Below are 17,960 nucleotides of genomic sequence, written 5' to 3' on the forward strand. Positions count from 1 at the left end.
AATATTGCACTCTTGTAAAATACAGACTTTCAAACTTGTTTTGAAAAGAAAAGACAATTTCTTTGTTATTGTGTTGTGCCTAATAAGGTCAGTGGAAATATTGCAGGGAAAAATTGCGGCATGCTGAACAATAAGTTCAAATAAAAGCTGTACACTTAGTCAAGGCAATTGCCTGTAAACTAATGAATGGAAAGGAGTTATTGAGAATAAATAGACCCAAATGACTAGTGAAATGGATAGATCAATACTGGACTTAGTAGGTGAACCATTGGAGAAGGAATACAACAAATATAAACAGGTATAAAGCAACCCAGTTAGAGATTATTGGAGTAAACTAGTTAGGAAAATGTAACAGGGAAGGCAAATGTAGGTAAATTACTCATATCGTTCATGAGAACTAAATGAGGTAGAGTTCTTGGAAGTCAAAAGGCCATAAAAGACTCAGGGCAAAATAATTAGGTCAGATTGTTCCATTTTAAAGATTGGCACCCACACTGATGAGACTGGCCAAATAGCTTTCCCTTGTTATGAGTTTTTGATTGGAAAGTGTACTATTGCTTGAACAGTAACCGCTGGTGTTTACTTTTTTTGGGCAAATCAGCCAGAGGAAGTAGTAACTTAAAAATATATAGGATCCGGATTTGTATCACAAACATATAAATATGAATTGAACTGAATCTTTGCCTAGAAAAATTATCAGTCTTCTATCAAGACAATGACAAAAACTTTCCACTGTGCAGCGATTTTTCCTATCAGAGTGTAGGTTTCCAATTCCTTTAATGACTATGACTAACACCTTGGACTAAGACTGCCTTAAAATATTCTTTGTGAACACTATTAGTCCCTCAAAGCTCACCACGCAGAAGTGTGATTGTGTGTGTGTTGCTTGAAGCTGCTGGAGAGGGTTGCTGGGTGAGAATGGCATCTGCCACGGTGTAGTATGGTTAACAGTGACAACTGGAGGAAAAACAATAACATTCAGTAGTTTCGCAAACTTACTTTAGTAGTAATGAATATGTGGGCATAGTTGAACATGATTTATGGAGTCAAGAAGATTATTTGAGATACAGCATTCTCTTGTTTTACATTCACAGTTCTTTGTGGATCAGAATTCCTTAAAAATGTTAGAAATATCAGTGTCATGGCTAAAATAGACAGGCTAAAAGTTCTCTTCAAAGTATTTCTGCATGAATCTGAGTCAAAGACATTAGAGCAACACACATAAAAGTTGCTGGTGAACGCAGCAGGCCAGGCAGCATCTCTAGGAAGCGGTACAGTCGATGTTTTGGACCGAGATTCTTTGCCAGGACTAATGAAGGGTCTCAGCCCGAAACGTGGACTGTACCTCTTCTGAGAGATGCTGCCTGGCCTGCTGCGTTCACCAGCAACTTTTATATGTGCTGCTTGAAATTCCAGCATCTGCAGATTTCCTCGTGTTTGCAAAGACACTACAGTTTTTTTTTGTAAATCACTATCCTTTTTCATTTGCGATCTGGGTGTTCTCTCACTTGGAGCTCCAACAGTGACTTAAAATTCATAATTCACAGAAAGAACAGCGAAGCAACTTTGTTCTTTCACTCAGCAGCAGAGACATCTGAGTTAAGAAAGCTAAGACAAGTGTTCACATGGTTCAATTTTTTAAAAATTGATCCATTTAAGCCACATTTCTGCCAACTTTATTTCCTTTCAGGGATTGTTCTCATTCACCAGCAAAAGAACGTGGGGTGAGAACCGCTATGCCCTGAGTGAAGCAGTTTGTATTTTGTTTTCCATATATAAAAAAGCATCCAGATCAAATTGAAAGTCTGGTTCTAAATGAGTGGAACTGTTTCAAGAATCTGTTTAATTGCATCAGCAGAGCAGGTCTAGTTGTGAGGGAGCTCAAAAAGGGCAGTATTCTTTTAGTGGGAATTTTACATTAAAAATTAATGACATTTCCTATGAAGTAAGGTATAAGCACAGCATTTTCTGAAGCAGGATGAACTATTATTGTTTTACATTTCTGAAGAATTTGAATATTAGTACAAAGTCCAAACATTGCCTTAAAGTGAAAACAACACCTGAACTTCGAAGATTCCAAGACACTGCAACGAAAATAATTTATGTGCTTTTTTTTATTAACGTAAGACCCAGAGGTCTGCAAAATCAATTTGATCTATGAATTCTGAGCATTGCTATTGAAGATTTTCCTACAACATCTGGTTCCCCAACAGGACTCCAACTAGAAGAGGCAATGATGATGTCACAACAGCACTGTGTGAAAATGGCTGTGTGTGTTTCTGAAGCCAGTTATATTCTTCTATTAAGTTTTGTGCTTTTAGTTCAGGAGAAACTGTCTTCCAAATCTTGTCGTAGTACTTGTTAAGCCATTCAATCTGCAAAAAAAAAAGAATATTAGAATAAAATCTTTAAGTACTGGACATAATACGAGGAATACTATCATCTTTAAATTCACTTTTAGTGGTAGTTGCAACAATATGCTGTACCATAGACTACGACTAGAAGGGGTGGAAATTTGTCCCCAATTACTTCACTAAATGGTGTATCAGTCAATAATATGTTCATATCTGCATATTCCATTGAAGGTAGAGATAAATATAGCACTCTACCCATAAATCCTGGTTTTTGACATCCTGTTAAGAAAGATAAGTTGATTTGAAGCATTTTGTGCTTTGCACGAACTTCCTGTGTGCCTTAAAACTGTTGGGTTTTGAGATCACTTACAGCTGTATATTCTACTGTGCATTGAACCAAATGGCCCCTGCCAAAAATTGGGTCTCAAGAAAATTCGTTATCTCAGTTAAAAGGACTTGTAATGAATTTTACTTTAATGAGAAAATATTTCTCTGGTTCCCATTTGTAAACATTTTCTTTTTGATTCACATCATAGTGTGACACGAGTAAGCACTTCTTCCAAAAGAAGCCTCTAAAACTTGGGTACTCAGTTCCCATTCAAGAGCGTTTTTGCAGTCCTGTTATGAATGTTAATTCTGAGTACTCAAGATATGCCACAGCACAAGACAAAATAACTTTGAGCTATTTAAACTTTTCATTATAACCCATTTTATATCATTTATTATTTTCCTGTGATGGTTATAAACTTCATCTAATTGAAAAATACATTTTCACAAGTGATCTGCAGGAAGTCTGCTGTGGAGAATTGGAAGGTGCCATGCTGATGGAGTGGAGGCTATCTCTATCACATTAGTGGCCTCGAGAGGGAACTTAATTCCAGCTAAATATGTCACTCTTAGCATGTAACTGGTCAGAAGCTACCCTAGAGACCCAAGATTTCCCAAATTTAAAAATCTCAATCTGATGAACATGCAATTTATAAAATATTGACCGTTTTGATTCCACCTGCAGGGCCTGGGCAGGAAAGCTGATAATATATCGCTTACAAGAAATAGGGGTGCAAATTTTTCTCCAGTTAACTTGCTCAGCAGGTTCAAGTATATCAGTCAATGGATGTGTTCATTTCTGCATGTTCTATTGTTTTGCAATGTCCACTTCCCAGTCACAAAGCAGAAGTCTCTTCTGCTAGCTTTCCTTCACATTTTGAAAACTTACAGTATTTTCTCGGAGTTGGAGCATAGTACTTATATGGAAAGTACACACACATCAAAAATTGGCTCTTGTGTGAAGTGATAGGATGTCTAATGCCTTATTTTACTGATTAATCTAATTCAAAGTGGCCGGGGGAAGTTTTGTTTCTAATGGTGGTTTATTAACAGGATCCTTATTGGACTTGAATGGCAAATATCAAAGTAAGGAAGGAGACAAATTCTGCCAAGTGGGATCAGGCCCGATAATGGATGTTGCTAGATGTTGTTTTTGGACAATGGTCACTTCTCATGGTTAACTCCAGTTCGTAGTGGCTGTGACTAGGGAACAACTATCTATTCAAATAGCTTGAACGTAGAAGTTTAGAAGAGCACAGGACTATATCAACCTGTCTGAAATAAATGAATGAACAGTAAGTGAGAATACCCTCACTGGATAATCTTGGTAGTAGTGTTATATGTAATGAGAAAAGCAAATAATTATGCTAACAAAAGATTTATTTTCTCAGCAATTTCCAAATATTTAAGAGACTTGCATGATAATCTAATTAAAAATATGTTTAGTGGCACAAGTACAAAACTTCAATTTTTATCACCTGTAACTTCAACCCAAACTGTTCCACAGGAATCTTACCAGATGGCATTAGGCATTAAGGCCTGTACCTAAAAGCTTGATCAAAGTCCTAGTTTTTAAGGGAAGTCTTAAAATAGAATGAAAGATAGACAAATGGAGAGGTATGGGAAGGGATACTTGCTTAGGGCCGAGGCAGGTTTCAACAGCAATAGTTTTTATCTACAGATAAACAACTAAGCACCCACCTGATTTTCATTCATGATAGACAGGTCAATCAGTTTTCTTTCATAAGGAACAAATGACACGTGCTCAAAGGTCAGGTAAGGCTCTCCTCCAAACATGTACTGTACAAAAGAGTGTTTAAAACAATTCTTACTTCATCTGCATTTCGAATGACATATGAATCATATGCGGTGGCAGTCTAAGTATTTTTATGAAACTGCATTTCAGCATCAACTCATTTTAATACTTGGAGCATTTTTTTCAATAAAATCCTCTGATTAGAATCAAAATTCCATTTTGCAGAGTTTTTGGCATTCAGATACAATTTATGATGCCATGTGATGAAAGGCATTTAACTGTTTAACAAAGTAAGTTAAAATGGAAAATGATCTTGCCTGTCTTTTATCAAATGTAGGTTTGGCGAATCAGTCAGTTTTTATATCAACAGCAGCCGTTGTGAAATTTGTTAATTTTGCAGCAGCAGTACAATGCACTGCATGATAAATATATAAATTAACCTCAGTTACGGAATATATATATATATTTAATAGTTAAATTAAAATAAGTTGTGCAAAAACAAATATTTAACAAAATAGTGAGGTGGTGTTCATGCCTTCAATGCCTATTTAGAAATCGGATGGCAGAGGGGAAGAAGCTGTTCCTGAATCACTGACTGTGTGCCTTCAGGTTTCTGTACCTCCTTCCTGATGGCAACAATGAGAAGAGGGCATGTCCTGGGTGTTGGGTGGTATGTGAGGTGTTTTTCAGTAAACATAGAAACATAGAAAATAGGTGCAGGAGTAGGCCATTCGGCCCTTCGAGCCTGCACCGCCATTTATTATGATCATGGCTGATCATCCAACTCAGAACCCCGCCCCAGCCTTCCCTCCATACCCCCTGACCCCTGTAGCCACAAGGGCCATATCTAACTCCCTCTTAAACATAGCCAATGAACTGGCCTCAACTGTTTCCTGTGGCAGAGAATTCCACAGATTCACCACTCTCTGTGTGAAGAAGTTTTTCCTAATCTCGGTCCTAAAAGTCTTCCCCTCTATCCTCAAACTGTGACCCCTCGTTCTGGACTTCCTCAACATCGGGAACAATCTTCCTGCATCTAGCCTGTCCAATCCCTTTAGGATCTTATACGTTTCAATCAGATCCCCCCTCAATCTTCTAAATTCCAACGAGTACAAGCCCAGTTCATCCAGTCTTTCTTCATATGAAAGTCCTGCCATCCCAGGAATCAATCTGGTGAACCTTCTTTGTACTCCCTCTATGGCAAAGATGTCTTTCCTCAGATTAGGGGACCAAAACTGCACACACTACTCCAGGTGTGGTCTCACCAAGGCCTTGTACAACTGCAGTAGTACCTCCCTGCTCCTGTACTCGAATCCTCTCGCTATAAATGCCAGCATACCATTCGCCTTTTTCACCGCCTGCTGTACCTGCATGCCCACTTTCAATGACTGGTGTATAATGACACCCAGGTCTCGTTGCACCTCCCCATTTCCTAATCGGCCACCATTCAGATAATAATCTGGTTTCCTATTTTTGCCACCAAAGTGGATAACTTCACATTTATCCACATTAAATTGCATCTGCCATGAGTTTGCCCACTCACCCAACCTATCCAAGTCACCCTGCATCCTCTTAGCATCCTCCTCACTGCTAACACTGCCACCCAGCTTCGTGTCATCCGCAAACTTGGAGATGCTGCATTTAATTCCCTCATCCAAGTCATTAATATATATTGTAAACAACTGGGGTCCCAGCACTGAGCCTTGCGGTACCCCACTAGTCACCGCCTGCCATTCTGAAAAGGTCCCGTTTATTCCCACTCTTTGCTTCCTGTCTTCTAACCAATTCTCCACCCACACCAATACCTTACCCCCAATACCGTGTGCTTTAAGTTTGCACACTAATCTCCTGTGTGGGACCTTGTCAAAAGCCTTTTGAAAATCCAAATATACCACATCCACTGGTTCTCCCCTATCCACTCTACTAGTTACATCCTCAAAAAATTCTATGAGATTCGTCAGACATGATTTTCCTTTCACAAATCCATGCTGACTTTGTCCGATCATTTCACCGCTTTCCAAATGTGCTGTTATCACATCCTTGATAACTGACTCCAGCAGTTTCCGCACCACCGACGTTAGGCTAACCGGTCTATAATTCCCCGGTTTCTCTCTCCCTCCTTTTTTAAAAAGTGGGGTTACATTAGCCACCCTCCAATCCTCAGGAACTAGTCCAGAATCTAACGAGTTTTGAAAAATTATCACTAATGCATCCACTATTTCTTGGGCTACTTCCTTAAGCACTCTAGGATGCAGACCATCTGGCCCTGGGGATTTATCTGCCTTCAATCCCTTCAATTTACCTAACACCACTTCCCTACTAACATGTATTTCGCTCAGTTCCTCCATCTCACTGGACCCTATGTCCCTTACTATTTCTGGAAGATTATTTATGTCCTCCTTAGTGAAGACAGAACCAAAGTAATTATTCAATTGGTCTGCCATGTCCTTGCTCCCCATAATCAATTCACCTGTTTCTGGCTGCAGGGGACCTACATTTGTCTTTACCAGTCTTTTCCTTTTTACATATCTATAAAAGCTTTTACAGTCCGTTTTTATGTTCCCTGCCAGTTTTCTCTCATAATCTTTTTTCCCCTTCCTAATTAAGCCCTTTGTCCTCCTCTGCTGAACTCTGAATTTCTCCCAGTCCTCAGGTGAGCCACTTTCTCTGGCTAATTTGTATGCTTCTTCTTTGGTATTGATACTATCCCTAATTTCTCTTGTCAGCCACGGGTGCACTACCTTCCCTGATTTATTCTTTTGCCAAACTGGGATGAACAATTGTTGTAGTTCATCCATGCAACCTTTAAATGCTTGCCATTGCATATCCACCGTCAATCCTTTAAGTGTCATTTGCCAGTCTATCTTAGCTAATTCACGTCTCATACCTTCAAAGTTACCCCTCTTTAAGTTCAGAACCCTTGTTTCTGAATTAACTATGTCACTCTCCATCTTAATGAAGAATTCCACCATATTATGGTCACTCTTACCCAAGAGGCCTCTCATGACAAGATTGCTAATTAACCCTTCCTCATTGCTCAAAACCCAGTCTAGAATGGCCTGCTCTCTAGTTGGTTCCTCGACATGTTGGTTCAAAAAACCATCCCACATACATTCCAAGAAATCCTCTTCCTCAGCACCTTTACCAATTTGGTTCACCCAGTCTACATGTAGATTGAAGTCACCCATTATAACTGCTGTTCCTTTATTGCACACATTTCTAATTTCCTGTTTAATACCATCTCCGACCTCACTACTACTGTTAGGTGGCCTGTACACAACTCCCACCAGCGTCTTCTGCCCCTTAGTGTTACGCAGCTCTACCCACATCGATTCCACATCTTCCCGGCTTATGTCCTTCCTTTCTATTGCGTTAATCTCTTCTTTAACCAGCAACGCCACCCCACCTCCCCTTCCTTCATGTCTATCCCTCCTGAATATTGAATATCCCTGAACGTTGAGCTCCCATCCCTGGTCACCCTGGAGCCATGTCTCTGTGATCCCAACTATATCATAATCATTAATAACAATCTGCACTTTCAATTCATCCACCTTATTACGAATGCTCCTTGCATTGACACATAAAGCCTTCAGGCGCTCTTTTACAACTCTCTTAGCCCTTGTACAATTATGTTGAAAAGTGGCCCTTTTTAATGCTTGCCCTGGATTTGTCGGCCTGCCACTTTTACTTTTCTCCTTTGTACTTTTTGCTTCTACGCTCACTTTACACCCCTCTGTCTCTCTGCACTGGTTCCCATCCCTCTGTTGTGAACTAACCTCCTCACGCCTAGCCTCTTTAATTTGATTCCCACCCCCCAACCATTCTAGTTTAAAGTCACCTCAGTAGCCCCCGCTAATCTCCCTGCCAGGATATTGGTCCCCCTAGGATTCAAGTGTAACCCGTCCTTTTTGTACAGGTCACGCCTGCGCCAAAAGAGGTCCCAATGATCCAAAAACTTGAATCCCTGCCCCCTGCTCCAATCCCTCAGCCACGCATTTATCCTCCACCTCATCGCATTCCATTAAGTAAAATAAACATTCACTTATAGGCTTGGATTACACCTGAACAAAGGAAAAGGGAGCAGCTGTAAATCACACAGAACCACTCTGGCCTGCTGCAGCATTATACAAGATCATGGTTGGCTTGCTGCCTTATCTCCACTTTCCTGCCTGATCCCCACATCTCCTTATTCTCCTGGATTCCAAAACCTATTCAACTCAGCTTTGAAAATATTCATTGACTGAGCATCCAGAGCTGCTAGGACAGAAGATGGCATGTAAGTGTAGTGGTTAGCTTAATTACTTTGCAGCACCAGTGTTCACTGATTGGGTTCGGTTCTCGCCGCTGTCTGCATTTTCCCTGTGACCACATGGGATTCCTCCAGCTACTCTGGTTTCCCCCCACATTCCAGAGATGTACTGCTAGGGTTAATGATTTGTGGGCATGCTCTGTTGGCACCAGAAGCTTGGCGATATTTGTGGGTTGCCCACCACAATCCCCGTACTGTGATGGCTGTTGATGCAAAACAATGTATTTCCGTGTATGTTTTGAAGTACATGTGACAAATAAAGCTAATATTTAAAAGATCTTTATCTTTGAAAAAGGATCTAGTGTTTTCCCGACATATCTGATGAATAAACTCTTCTCGGGCTTCCAGCGAAGTGCAGGTATTCATTTTAACCGACGTTTTAATGACGAACTCTGCCATCTTCATCAAGGATGAAGCAAGACCCTCCTCTTTGGCGGTAGCAGAACATCGCATTCACAATGGCCATATGATTGACTTCGATGGCACAAAATTACCGTGCCGCACCAGTGGCTTTTGGGCTCACCTGCTGAAGGAAGCCATTCAAATAAAACTAGAGGAAAAGAATTTTAACCAAGATGAAGATGTTGCTCTAAGTAAAAACTGGAATTCGATTGTAAGCAAGATGGCATAGAGAAAAACTGATTGGATGAGGACTAACCAAAAAGAAAGGACAGATGAATGGGGTATAAGTACCACCAGACTAGACATGCCCAGGAATCATTCCTGATGAAGATAGAAACCATCAAAACCATAGAAAAACTACAGCACCGAAACAGGCCTTTTGGCCCTTCTTGGCTGTGCCGAACCATTTTCTGCCTAGTTCCACTGACCAACACATGGAGCATATCCCTCCATACACCTCCCATCCATGTATCTGTCCAATTTATTCTTAAATGTTAAAAAAGAACCCGCATTTACCACTTCGTCTGGCAGTTCATTCCACACTCCCACCACTCTCTGTGTGAAGAAGCCCCCCCAGTGTTCCCTTTAAACTTTTCCCCCTTCACCCTTAACCCATGTCCTCTGGTTTTTTTCTCCCCTTGCCTCAGTGGAAAAAGCCTGCTTGCATTCACTCACTCTATCTATACCCATCATAATTTTATATACCTCTATCAAATCTCCCCTCATTCTTCTACGCTCCAGGGAATAAAGTCCTAACCTATTCAACCTTTCTCTGTAACTGAGATTCTCAAGTCCCGGCAACATCCTTGTAAACCTTCTCTGCACTCTTTCAATTTTATTAATATCCTTCCTGTAATTTGGTGACCAAAACTGAACACAATACTCCAGATTCGGTCTCACCAATGCCTTATACAACCTCACTATAACATTCCAGCTCTTATACTCAATACTTTGATTAATAAAGGCCAATGTACCAAAAGCTCTCTTTATGACCCTATCTACCTGTGACGCCACTTTTAGGGAATTTTATATTTGTATTCCCAGATCCCTCTGTTCTACTGCACTCTTCAGTGCTTTACCATTTACCCTGTATGTTCTACCTTGGTTTGTCCTTCCAAAGTGCAATACCTCACACTTACCTGTATTAAACTCCATTTGCCATTTTTCAGCCCATTTTTCCAGCTGGTCCAAGTCCCTCTGCAGGCTCTGAAAACCTTCCTCACTGTCTACTACACCTCCAATCTTTGTATCATCAGCAAATTTGCTGATCCAATTTACCACATTATCATCCAGATCATTGATATAGATGACAAATAACAATGGACCCAGCACTGATCCCTGTGGCACACCACTAGTCACAGGCCTCCACTCTGAGAAGCAATCCTCTACTACCACTATTTGGCTTCTTCCATTGAGCCAATGTCTAATCCAATTTACTACCTCTCCATGTTTACCTAGCGACTGAATTTTCCTAACTAACCTCCCATGCGGGACCTTGTCAAAGGCCTTACTGAAGTCCATGTAGACAACATCCACTGCCTTCCCTTTATCCACTTTCCTGGTAACCTCCTCGAAAAACTCCAATAGATTGGTCAAACATGACCTACCATGCACAAAGCCATGTTGACTCTCCCTAATAAGTCCCTGTCCATCCAAATGCTTGTAGATTCTGTCTCTTAGTACTCCGTCCAATAACTTACCCACTACCGACGTCAAACTTACCAGCCTATAATTTCCCAGATTACTTTTCGATCCTTTTTTAAACAACGGAACAACATGAGCTATTCTCCAATCCTCCGGCACCTCACCCGTAGACACCGTCATTTTAAAGATAGCAGAGTTTGTTATTGAAACATTGATTAAACTCAATATCTGTACCCGGCTAGAAGCCCCAGAAGAGTTTATTCATCTTTTTCTTTAATCCCAACTTTCAGCTGAAGAAATCTTCTTTCCTTAAGTGCTCATGCAGAGACTTCCACAATATTCTGCTTTTATTTCAGCATTCCATTTACTTTATGAAATATTAATTTTATTTCAAAAGAAAAACTTCCATCTTAATGGCTGTAATTTGCTTTCAATTCAATGCCATACTTTTACACAGCTATGGGAAAATATTTCCATGGTGTTCTTAGTTTAGTGCATTCTAAACGCTAAATGCTGCTGAAGATGGAAAAAAAGCTTTTATGTGGTGCAAGAGCAATCCACTTGTAAGGATATTTCCTGTTAGCTGAACAGGACTGTCTGACTGGAACGCTTGAGGTGTAAGGGAATCAAATGTTACCTTGGTGTCTGCCTTTACCACCATGACAATATCTTCAATCCGAATTCCAAATTCATTATCTTCATAATAACCAGGCTCTGGAAGAGGAAAAATGACCAGTACAACATATGACACAAAGGATCGGCTCTGAGGAGTAATACAGAGAGGCCAATTTAGGTCTGAAGTCATTGTTCTTTGCATAAATGCCTGGAGTTTAAATAGTGTTACACTCACAGCGAATAGTAGACCAACAAACATTTAGCTCAAGGGTTCACATTTGGAAAATTAAGTTGCATTGTATGCAACTGAACCAGGAAAGTGGAGAGTCAGTGATGACATTGTTGTGCAGTGAGCTTGATTCTGGCAGATTAATATTATTAAGTATCACTCACTTTGTCAGTACTTTGTGTGTACCTGGAGAATCAACTCAACTTACAACCACATATTTATACAACTCCTTGTGCCAGCAACATTATACTGTCTTACATAAACATGCACCTCACACTTTATATCAACATGTCAACCTTCAGGCCATGTCACTCAGGGACTTGAGTTAATGTTATTTTATGACTACAATATTTACGCTGGTGTGACTATCTGTACTGTGTTTTGCACCTTGGTCCCAGAGGAACAATGTTTTATTCAGCTGTATATGAGTGTATAGTTGAACGACACTAAAGTTGAACTTGGACTTGAATGTCAACTTATTCACTGAGACATATGGGAAGGTGGGCCTCACACTCAACATCTGCACATCAAGGGTCCACATTCTGCAGCACCATGTTTCTTACACCTCAAGAGAATTCTAAGTGAAAGCAGATGTCAATGATGAACTTCATGATCATCTTCAGTTTGTTAGCTGATGATTTTGCTTGAATGAGGAATAAACTCCTGGAAGAACAAGGTCTCAAACTCTTCACAAAGCTCATTGTCAAATGGATTGCAATAATTCATGCCCTTGTGTGTCCTAAGATTTGGACTATCTAAAATATGCATCTCCAGCTTATACCAATGCTATATCCACAAAATCTTCAAAGTCCACTTAAGGCCTAATCCTCTCCCAGATTAAAGTCCCTAGCATTGATGCCCTAATTGCACTCAATTAGTTCCATTGGGTAGATCAGATCATTTACATGTTCAAGACCATACTCCTGAAACACCCACTTTATTCCAAGCTCTGTTACTGGAAAGAGGTTACCACATGGATGGGTTAAAAGATTTAAGAATGTTTGCAAACTCTCCTTGAAAAAAAATCAATATCCCCACTAAGTTCTTAGATATCTGTGGTAAACCATATATATATGTTGTAACTGAGTTCCCAGGGAACATGTGCCAGCGTGCAGATCGACCGGCTATACGCCCTACATGTGGATCTTTGCCACCCGGGGGTCACCTGGCTTTACGACTTCGTGAAAGCCCGGAACCTGCCTTACTCCCTTGAGGAGATCAGAACAATGACCAGGGACTGCCAAGTCTGAGCAGAGTGCAAACTGCACTTCTACCGACCCGAAAAGGCACAACTCATCAAGACCACCCGCCCCTTTGAGCGACTGAGTGTTGACTTTAAGGGCCCCCTTCCCTCCACTGACCGCAATGTGTACTTTCTTAACATTATCGACAAGTACTCGCGGTTCCCCTTCGCCATCCCCTGCCCCGACACCACTACCACGTCAGTTGTAAAAGCCCTGCGCAAGCTCTTCACTCTGTTCAGATACCCATGCTATATCCACAGTGACAGAGGGTCCTCGTTTATGAGTGATGAGCTGCGCCAATACCTGCTGGCTAGGGGAATTGCAATTAGTAGGACCACGGGCCATAATCCCCGGGGGTATGGACAGGTGGAGAAGATGAATGCCATGGAGTGGAAAGCCACACTCGTAGCCCTCAGGTCTCCCGCTGGCAGGAGGTCCGTCCCGAGGCACTCCACTCCATCTGCTCCCTGTTATGCACGTCCACCAATGCCACCCCTCATGAGCGGCTCTTTTCTTTTCCCAGAAAGTCGACCACTGGGATCACCCTACCAACTTGGCTGATGTTCCTGGGGCCAGTGCTGCTCCGGAAACATGCAAGGAGCAATAAATACTCCCCGATAGTCGAGAGGGTTCACTTACTTCATGCGAACCCCCAGTATGCCTACGTGGTTTTACCAGATGGGCGGGAGAACACGGTCTCCATCCGCGACTTGGCACCCACAGGAGCACCGGGCCCCTTCCCTGAACACTCCGTGGCGACTATTGACCCCGTTCCCACCGATGTATGTACCCACGAGACACCGCGCACTCCAAGCCCTACACAGACCCCACACAACGCTACCATACCGGGCGCGACGCACATGCACGAGGGATTACCGACACCTAACGTGCTGACACCTGAAGTCAGGCCGGAGCCAGCACAACCACCGTTGCTGATGCAATCACCACCGGTGCTACGTAGATCACAGCGACAGACTCGACCACCTGATAGACTTGACCTGTAAATATACTTGTTTTAAATACTGTCAGTCACTTCACCCCGTGGGACTCTTTTTAAAAAAGGGAGGGGTGAATGTGGTAAACCATAGATATATGTTGTAACTGGGTTACCTGTCTGGACACACCCCTCTGCTGACTGCCCCTGTGGCTCCTCCCACAGACCCTGAATAAAGGCGATTGGGCCATTGCTCCCCCTCTCAGTCCAGGGGCAGACACTCAGCATGCTGGAGGTCACATTTTACTGCTAATAAAAGCCTTTCAGTATTTACTCTACTTCCAGTCTTTTGGACTTATTGATGGTGCATCAATATCCTAACCCACATTTGCTCAAAATGAAATAGAGGCATTTGGGGTGGAACATAGAACCTCAAGTCCATACCACAGCATGAACAGAAGTTCAGCTTAAGGGCCACATCTCCTAACAAATTACCAACTTGCTTATTCTCTCTGGCACCTCCTCCCTCATCTACAGGTCCTGCCTAGACCTCATTAATCAACTCAAAGCCCAGAAAACCCTAGTGGAGACACCATTCTTGATCCAAATGGAATGCTTATGAAGATAAAGAAAGAAGCTTTAGAACATGTTAAGGCAACAGAGGTAGACGTGGAGTACCTGAGACGAGAATGGTAGTGGTTCTGAGTGTTGGGATGGCAGTGAGGAGTCTGAGGGGTGTGGGTCAAATACAACAAAGGGAATTGAAGAGGATCTATCATCCACCCCTGACACACTGAGCTCTGAATGCTCCGTCTGTTTTATGGGTCACGGTGCCAGGTGGCCGCTAGTTGAATGCAGTGAAGGTAGAAATGTTTGTGTTGCAGGAGTTTGCTTACCCCTAGTATCAGGAGCCTAGCCACGCTGCAAAATTAATATCTGTTTCCAAACCACCAGCATCAAGCCATATTAAGAAAAGCATTCAAAAAAATGTAACTCAATACTTAACAGAGGGGGCTCCTTCCCACACTCTTAGGCCCAGTGCATCATTATCAACTGTTGCTGCATATCTGCCACATGGGACTAACTGAAGGAAGAGTTAGTAAGAGATTTTCATCTCTTACTCTTACTAACTCTTACTAAAATCTCTTACTAACTCTTCCTTCAGTTAGTCCTGACGAAGGGTCTTGGCCTGAAACGTCCACTGTACCTCTTCCTAGAGATGCTGCCTGGCCTGCTGCATTCACTAGCAACTTTGATGTGTGTTGCCTCACTTTATAAAATGTTTAGACATTTATATTATTGATATGGTCATATCTGTCTGCAGCAGGAAAATCCTGGAAATGAATCCCAGTCACAAGACCATAAGACATAGGTGCAGAATTAGGACATTTAATCCAGCGAGTCTGCTCTGTTGTTCAACCATGGCTGATTTACTATCACTCTCAACCCACTCTCTTGCCTTCTCCTGTAACCTTTGTTGCCCTGATTAATTAAAAACCTAGAAGGGTGCAGTGAAAGTTGCTGCAAACACTAACTTTTATTTAAGCTCTATATTTTATTGATACGGATGTGCTAGGTGCTCTAATACCTTGCCATATGATTGTTGAAATAAAAAAAAAACACAAGCCTTGGAGCTACTTACGAAAGAGTTTGATACTGCTGCTGGTTTTCCATAGAAAAGAGTTAAACTGAATCTTGCTCAGCTTTAGATCGCGTGATCTCCGATACCTCCGCCATCAAGGAAATACTAGTTCTGATTTTTTTCAGATTGCAATTTATCTCAAACACTGCAACAAATGGTAAGCAGCTCAGGAAATAAATTTTAATGCCACAAGCTATTGAAGTGTTGTGGCAATATCTACCATTGTGAATGTTGAACTGATCAAAATGACCTTTGACCAGAGAAAGTTGATCTAGACATTCTTGCCATTTCTTAATGTTAACTGATCATAGCCTGACAAGGGCTAAGAGGCATTTTTGGATATGAAAGTGTTTGACATTTTGCGAGCTCTGATGTCCCAGTAGAGTGAAACTGCACTGCTTTAGGTATGCCTCTCACTGTGCTCCCAGCATACGACAGACCAAGAACTGAACTGCATCCACATACAAAGATAAGGTTACATCAGTATTTCTTGCTTTGTTCTCTTATGGAAGAAAATAAAGTGGCACAGTTCCCAATAAAGGAGATTGAACTTGCAAGTTTTATGTTTGATCATATTCCTCACCCCTCAGATGTTTCACATATTTACCTCTAGGCTTCCTTCTTCCTCCTTCTCCTTGCTGGATTCCATTAATTCCGTGGCCCTCTTGACCTGCTTAATCTAAGTTCTCCGTTGGGTTTTTACTTCTTATCCAGAATACCACTAGTTACTTTAAATACTGGTGCATAAATTGTCCCTTCACACTGATCTCAGCTTGGCACTGTTAGTTGCACTCTAAACTGGAACATTCACCTTGCTGTAAAGCTAATGCCACTATATAGCCAAAGGTGTTACATTTCAGATGAGATATAAAATAAAGCTGTGTTTATTCAGGAGGATATTAAAATAGGCCCATTCAGTGAACAGCAGGGAGTCCTGCTGGTATTCTGCCAAAATTAGTCACTCAACAGAGCTGAGAGAAAATATGTAGTCTGTTGCTTTTCTGAATTAGGTTGTCAGATTTAGCTGAAGGATCTGATAAGGTTCTTTACTTTGTTTTACAGGTTTGGTCTCCTTATCAAAGAAAGGGCGTGCTGCCATTGGAGGTGGAGGTTCATGAGAATGATTCTGGGAATGAAAGGGGTAACGTATGAGAAGCATTTGATGACTCTGGGCCTGCAATCACTGTAGTTTAGAAGAATGAGGGATAGATTGACATCTATCGAATATTGAAATATTTGAAGAGAGTGGACATAGAGAGAATGCTTCCTTCAGTGGGTGAGTCTAGGACTAGAGCACACAGAGGAACATCCATTTAGAAAAGAAAGGTGGAGAAATTTTGTTAGTAAATCTGTGGAATTCATTGCCACAGTCATCTGAGGAGGCCAAGTCATTAGGTATATTTAAAGCAAAGTCTGGTAGTTGCTTGATTAGTCAGGGTGTCAAAGTTTATAGGGAAAAGCCAGGAGAATGTAGTTGAGAGGGATAATAAATCAGCTATAATGGAATGGTGGAGCAGACTCGATGGGCCAAATGGCCTAATTCAGCTCCTATGTCGTGTAGTCTTATAAAATCCAAATCCCCTCTTTTATGGTTCAATTTAAATGTTTCTTAACACCAAAATGTTAAATATTTAGTCTCCTCTCTTGAAACCTCATTGTTTATTTTCCCCCAGTTCACTATAGTTTACAAATAGAATTCCACAAACCAATATTAAATATATAGGTTCTATGTTTTCTTTTATAGATCTGTCTGAAAGTATTCTGTTGCTAAGAAGCAAAGCCTACCAATAGATGTAAACATTCCCTCCTCAAGTTTCCATGTTTGACCACTCCCGATGCCAACTGGCCCTGTGTATATAGAGAACATAAACATACTCAAGATTAATGTTAAAAATTACCTTATCATAGTTCTAGCAGTTGCTTAATGCGCAAGATTCAGTGTACCTAATGATTTCATGCACATACAAAAAACACTGATTCATTCTTGCGCATATGAGGATGTAAACTCCTTATCAGATATATACATGCCTGGATTGTGGTTGCATTTTTAACAGTGAATTAGAATCAGGTTTATTATCACTGACATATCATGAAGTTTGTTATCTTGTAGCAGAAGTGCAGTGCAATACTTATAAATTACTATAAATTACAACAAGAAATATAAAAAAGTGCAAAAATAGAGCAAAATGTGAGGTAGTGTTCATGGGTTCATGATTCATTCATACATCTATCGAAGGGGAAGAAGCTATTCCTAAGAGATTGAGTGTGTGTCTTCAGGCTCCTGTACCTCCACGTTGATGGTAATAATGAGAAGATGGCTTCTCCTAGATGGTCAGGATCCCACATGACGGATGCCACCTTCTTGAGGCATCACCAATTAAGATGCCCCCTATGTTTGGTAGGCTAGTACTTATGATGGAGCTGGCTGAGTTTACAAAACCTCTGCAACTTTTTCTGATCCTGTGCATTGGTGACTCCATACCAGACAGTAATGCAACCAGTCA

The 17,960-nt window shown here is 41.2% G+C and overlaps 1 protein-coding gene across 1 annotated transcript in view; it reads right to left on the reverse strand.

Annotated features, from left to right (window-relative positions):
• Window positions 1–1,370: 1,370 nt before the first annotated feature.
• Window positions 1,371–17,960, reverse strand: part of xpnpep2 (X-prolyl aminopeptidase (aminopeptidase P) 2, membrane-bound) — a 109,060-nt gene continuing 92,470 nt past the window's right edge. The window contains exons 18-21 of the mRNA XM_063060746.1: window positions 17,242–17,304; window positions 11,430–11,506; window positions 4,383–4,481; window positions 1,371–2,375 (exon numbers count right to left, since the gene is read on the reverse strand). Of these exons, the coding sequence (XP_062916816.1) occupies window positions 2,190–2,375; window positions 4,383–4,481; window positions 11,430–11,506; window positions 17,242–17,304 (425 nt within the window). The 3' untranslated portion in view covers window positions 1,371–2,189. The remainder of the gene's footprint in view (window positions 2,376–4,382; window positions 4,482–11,429; window positions 11,507–17,241; window positions 17,305–17,960) is intronic.

The sequence above is a fragment of the Mobula hypostoma genome, chromosome 10, assembly GCF_963921235.1.
Source record: "Mobula hypostoma chromosome 10, sMobHyp1.1, whole genome shotgun sequence".
Classification (NCBI taxonomy): Eukaryota; Metazoa; Chordata; class Chondrichthyes; order Myliobatiformes; family Myliobatidae; genus Mobula; species Mobula hypostoma.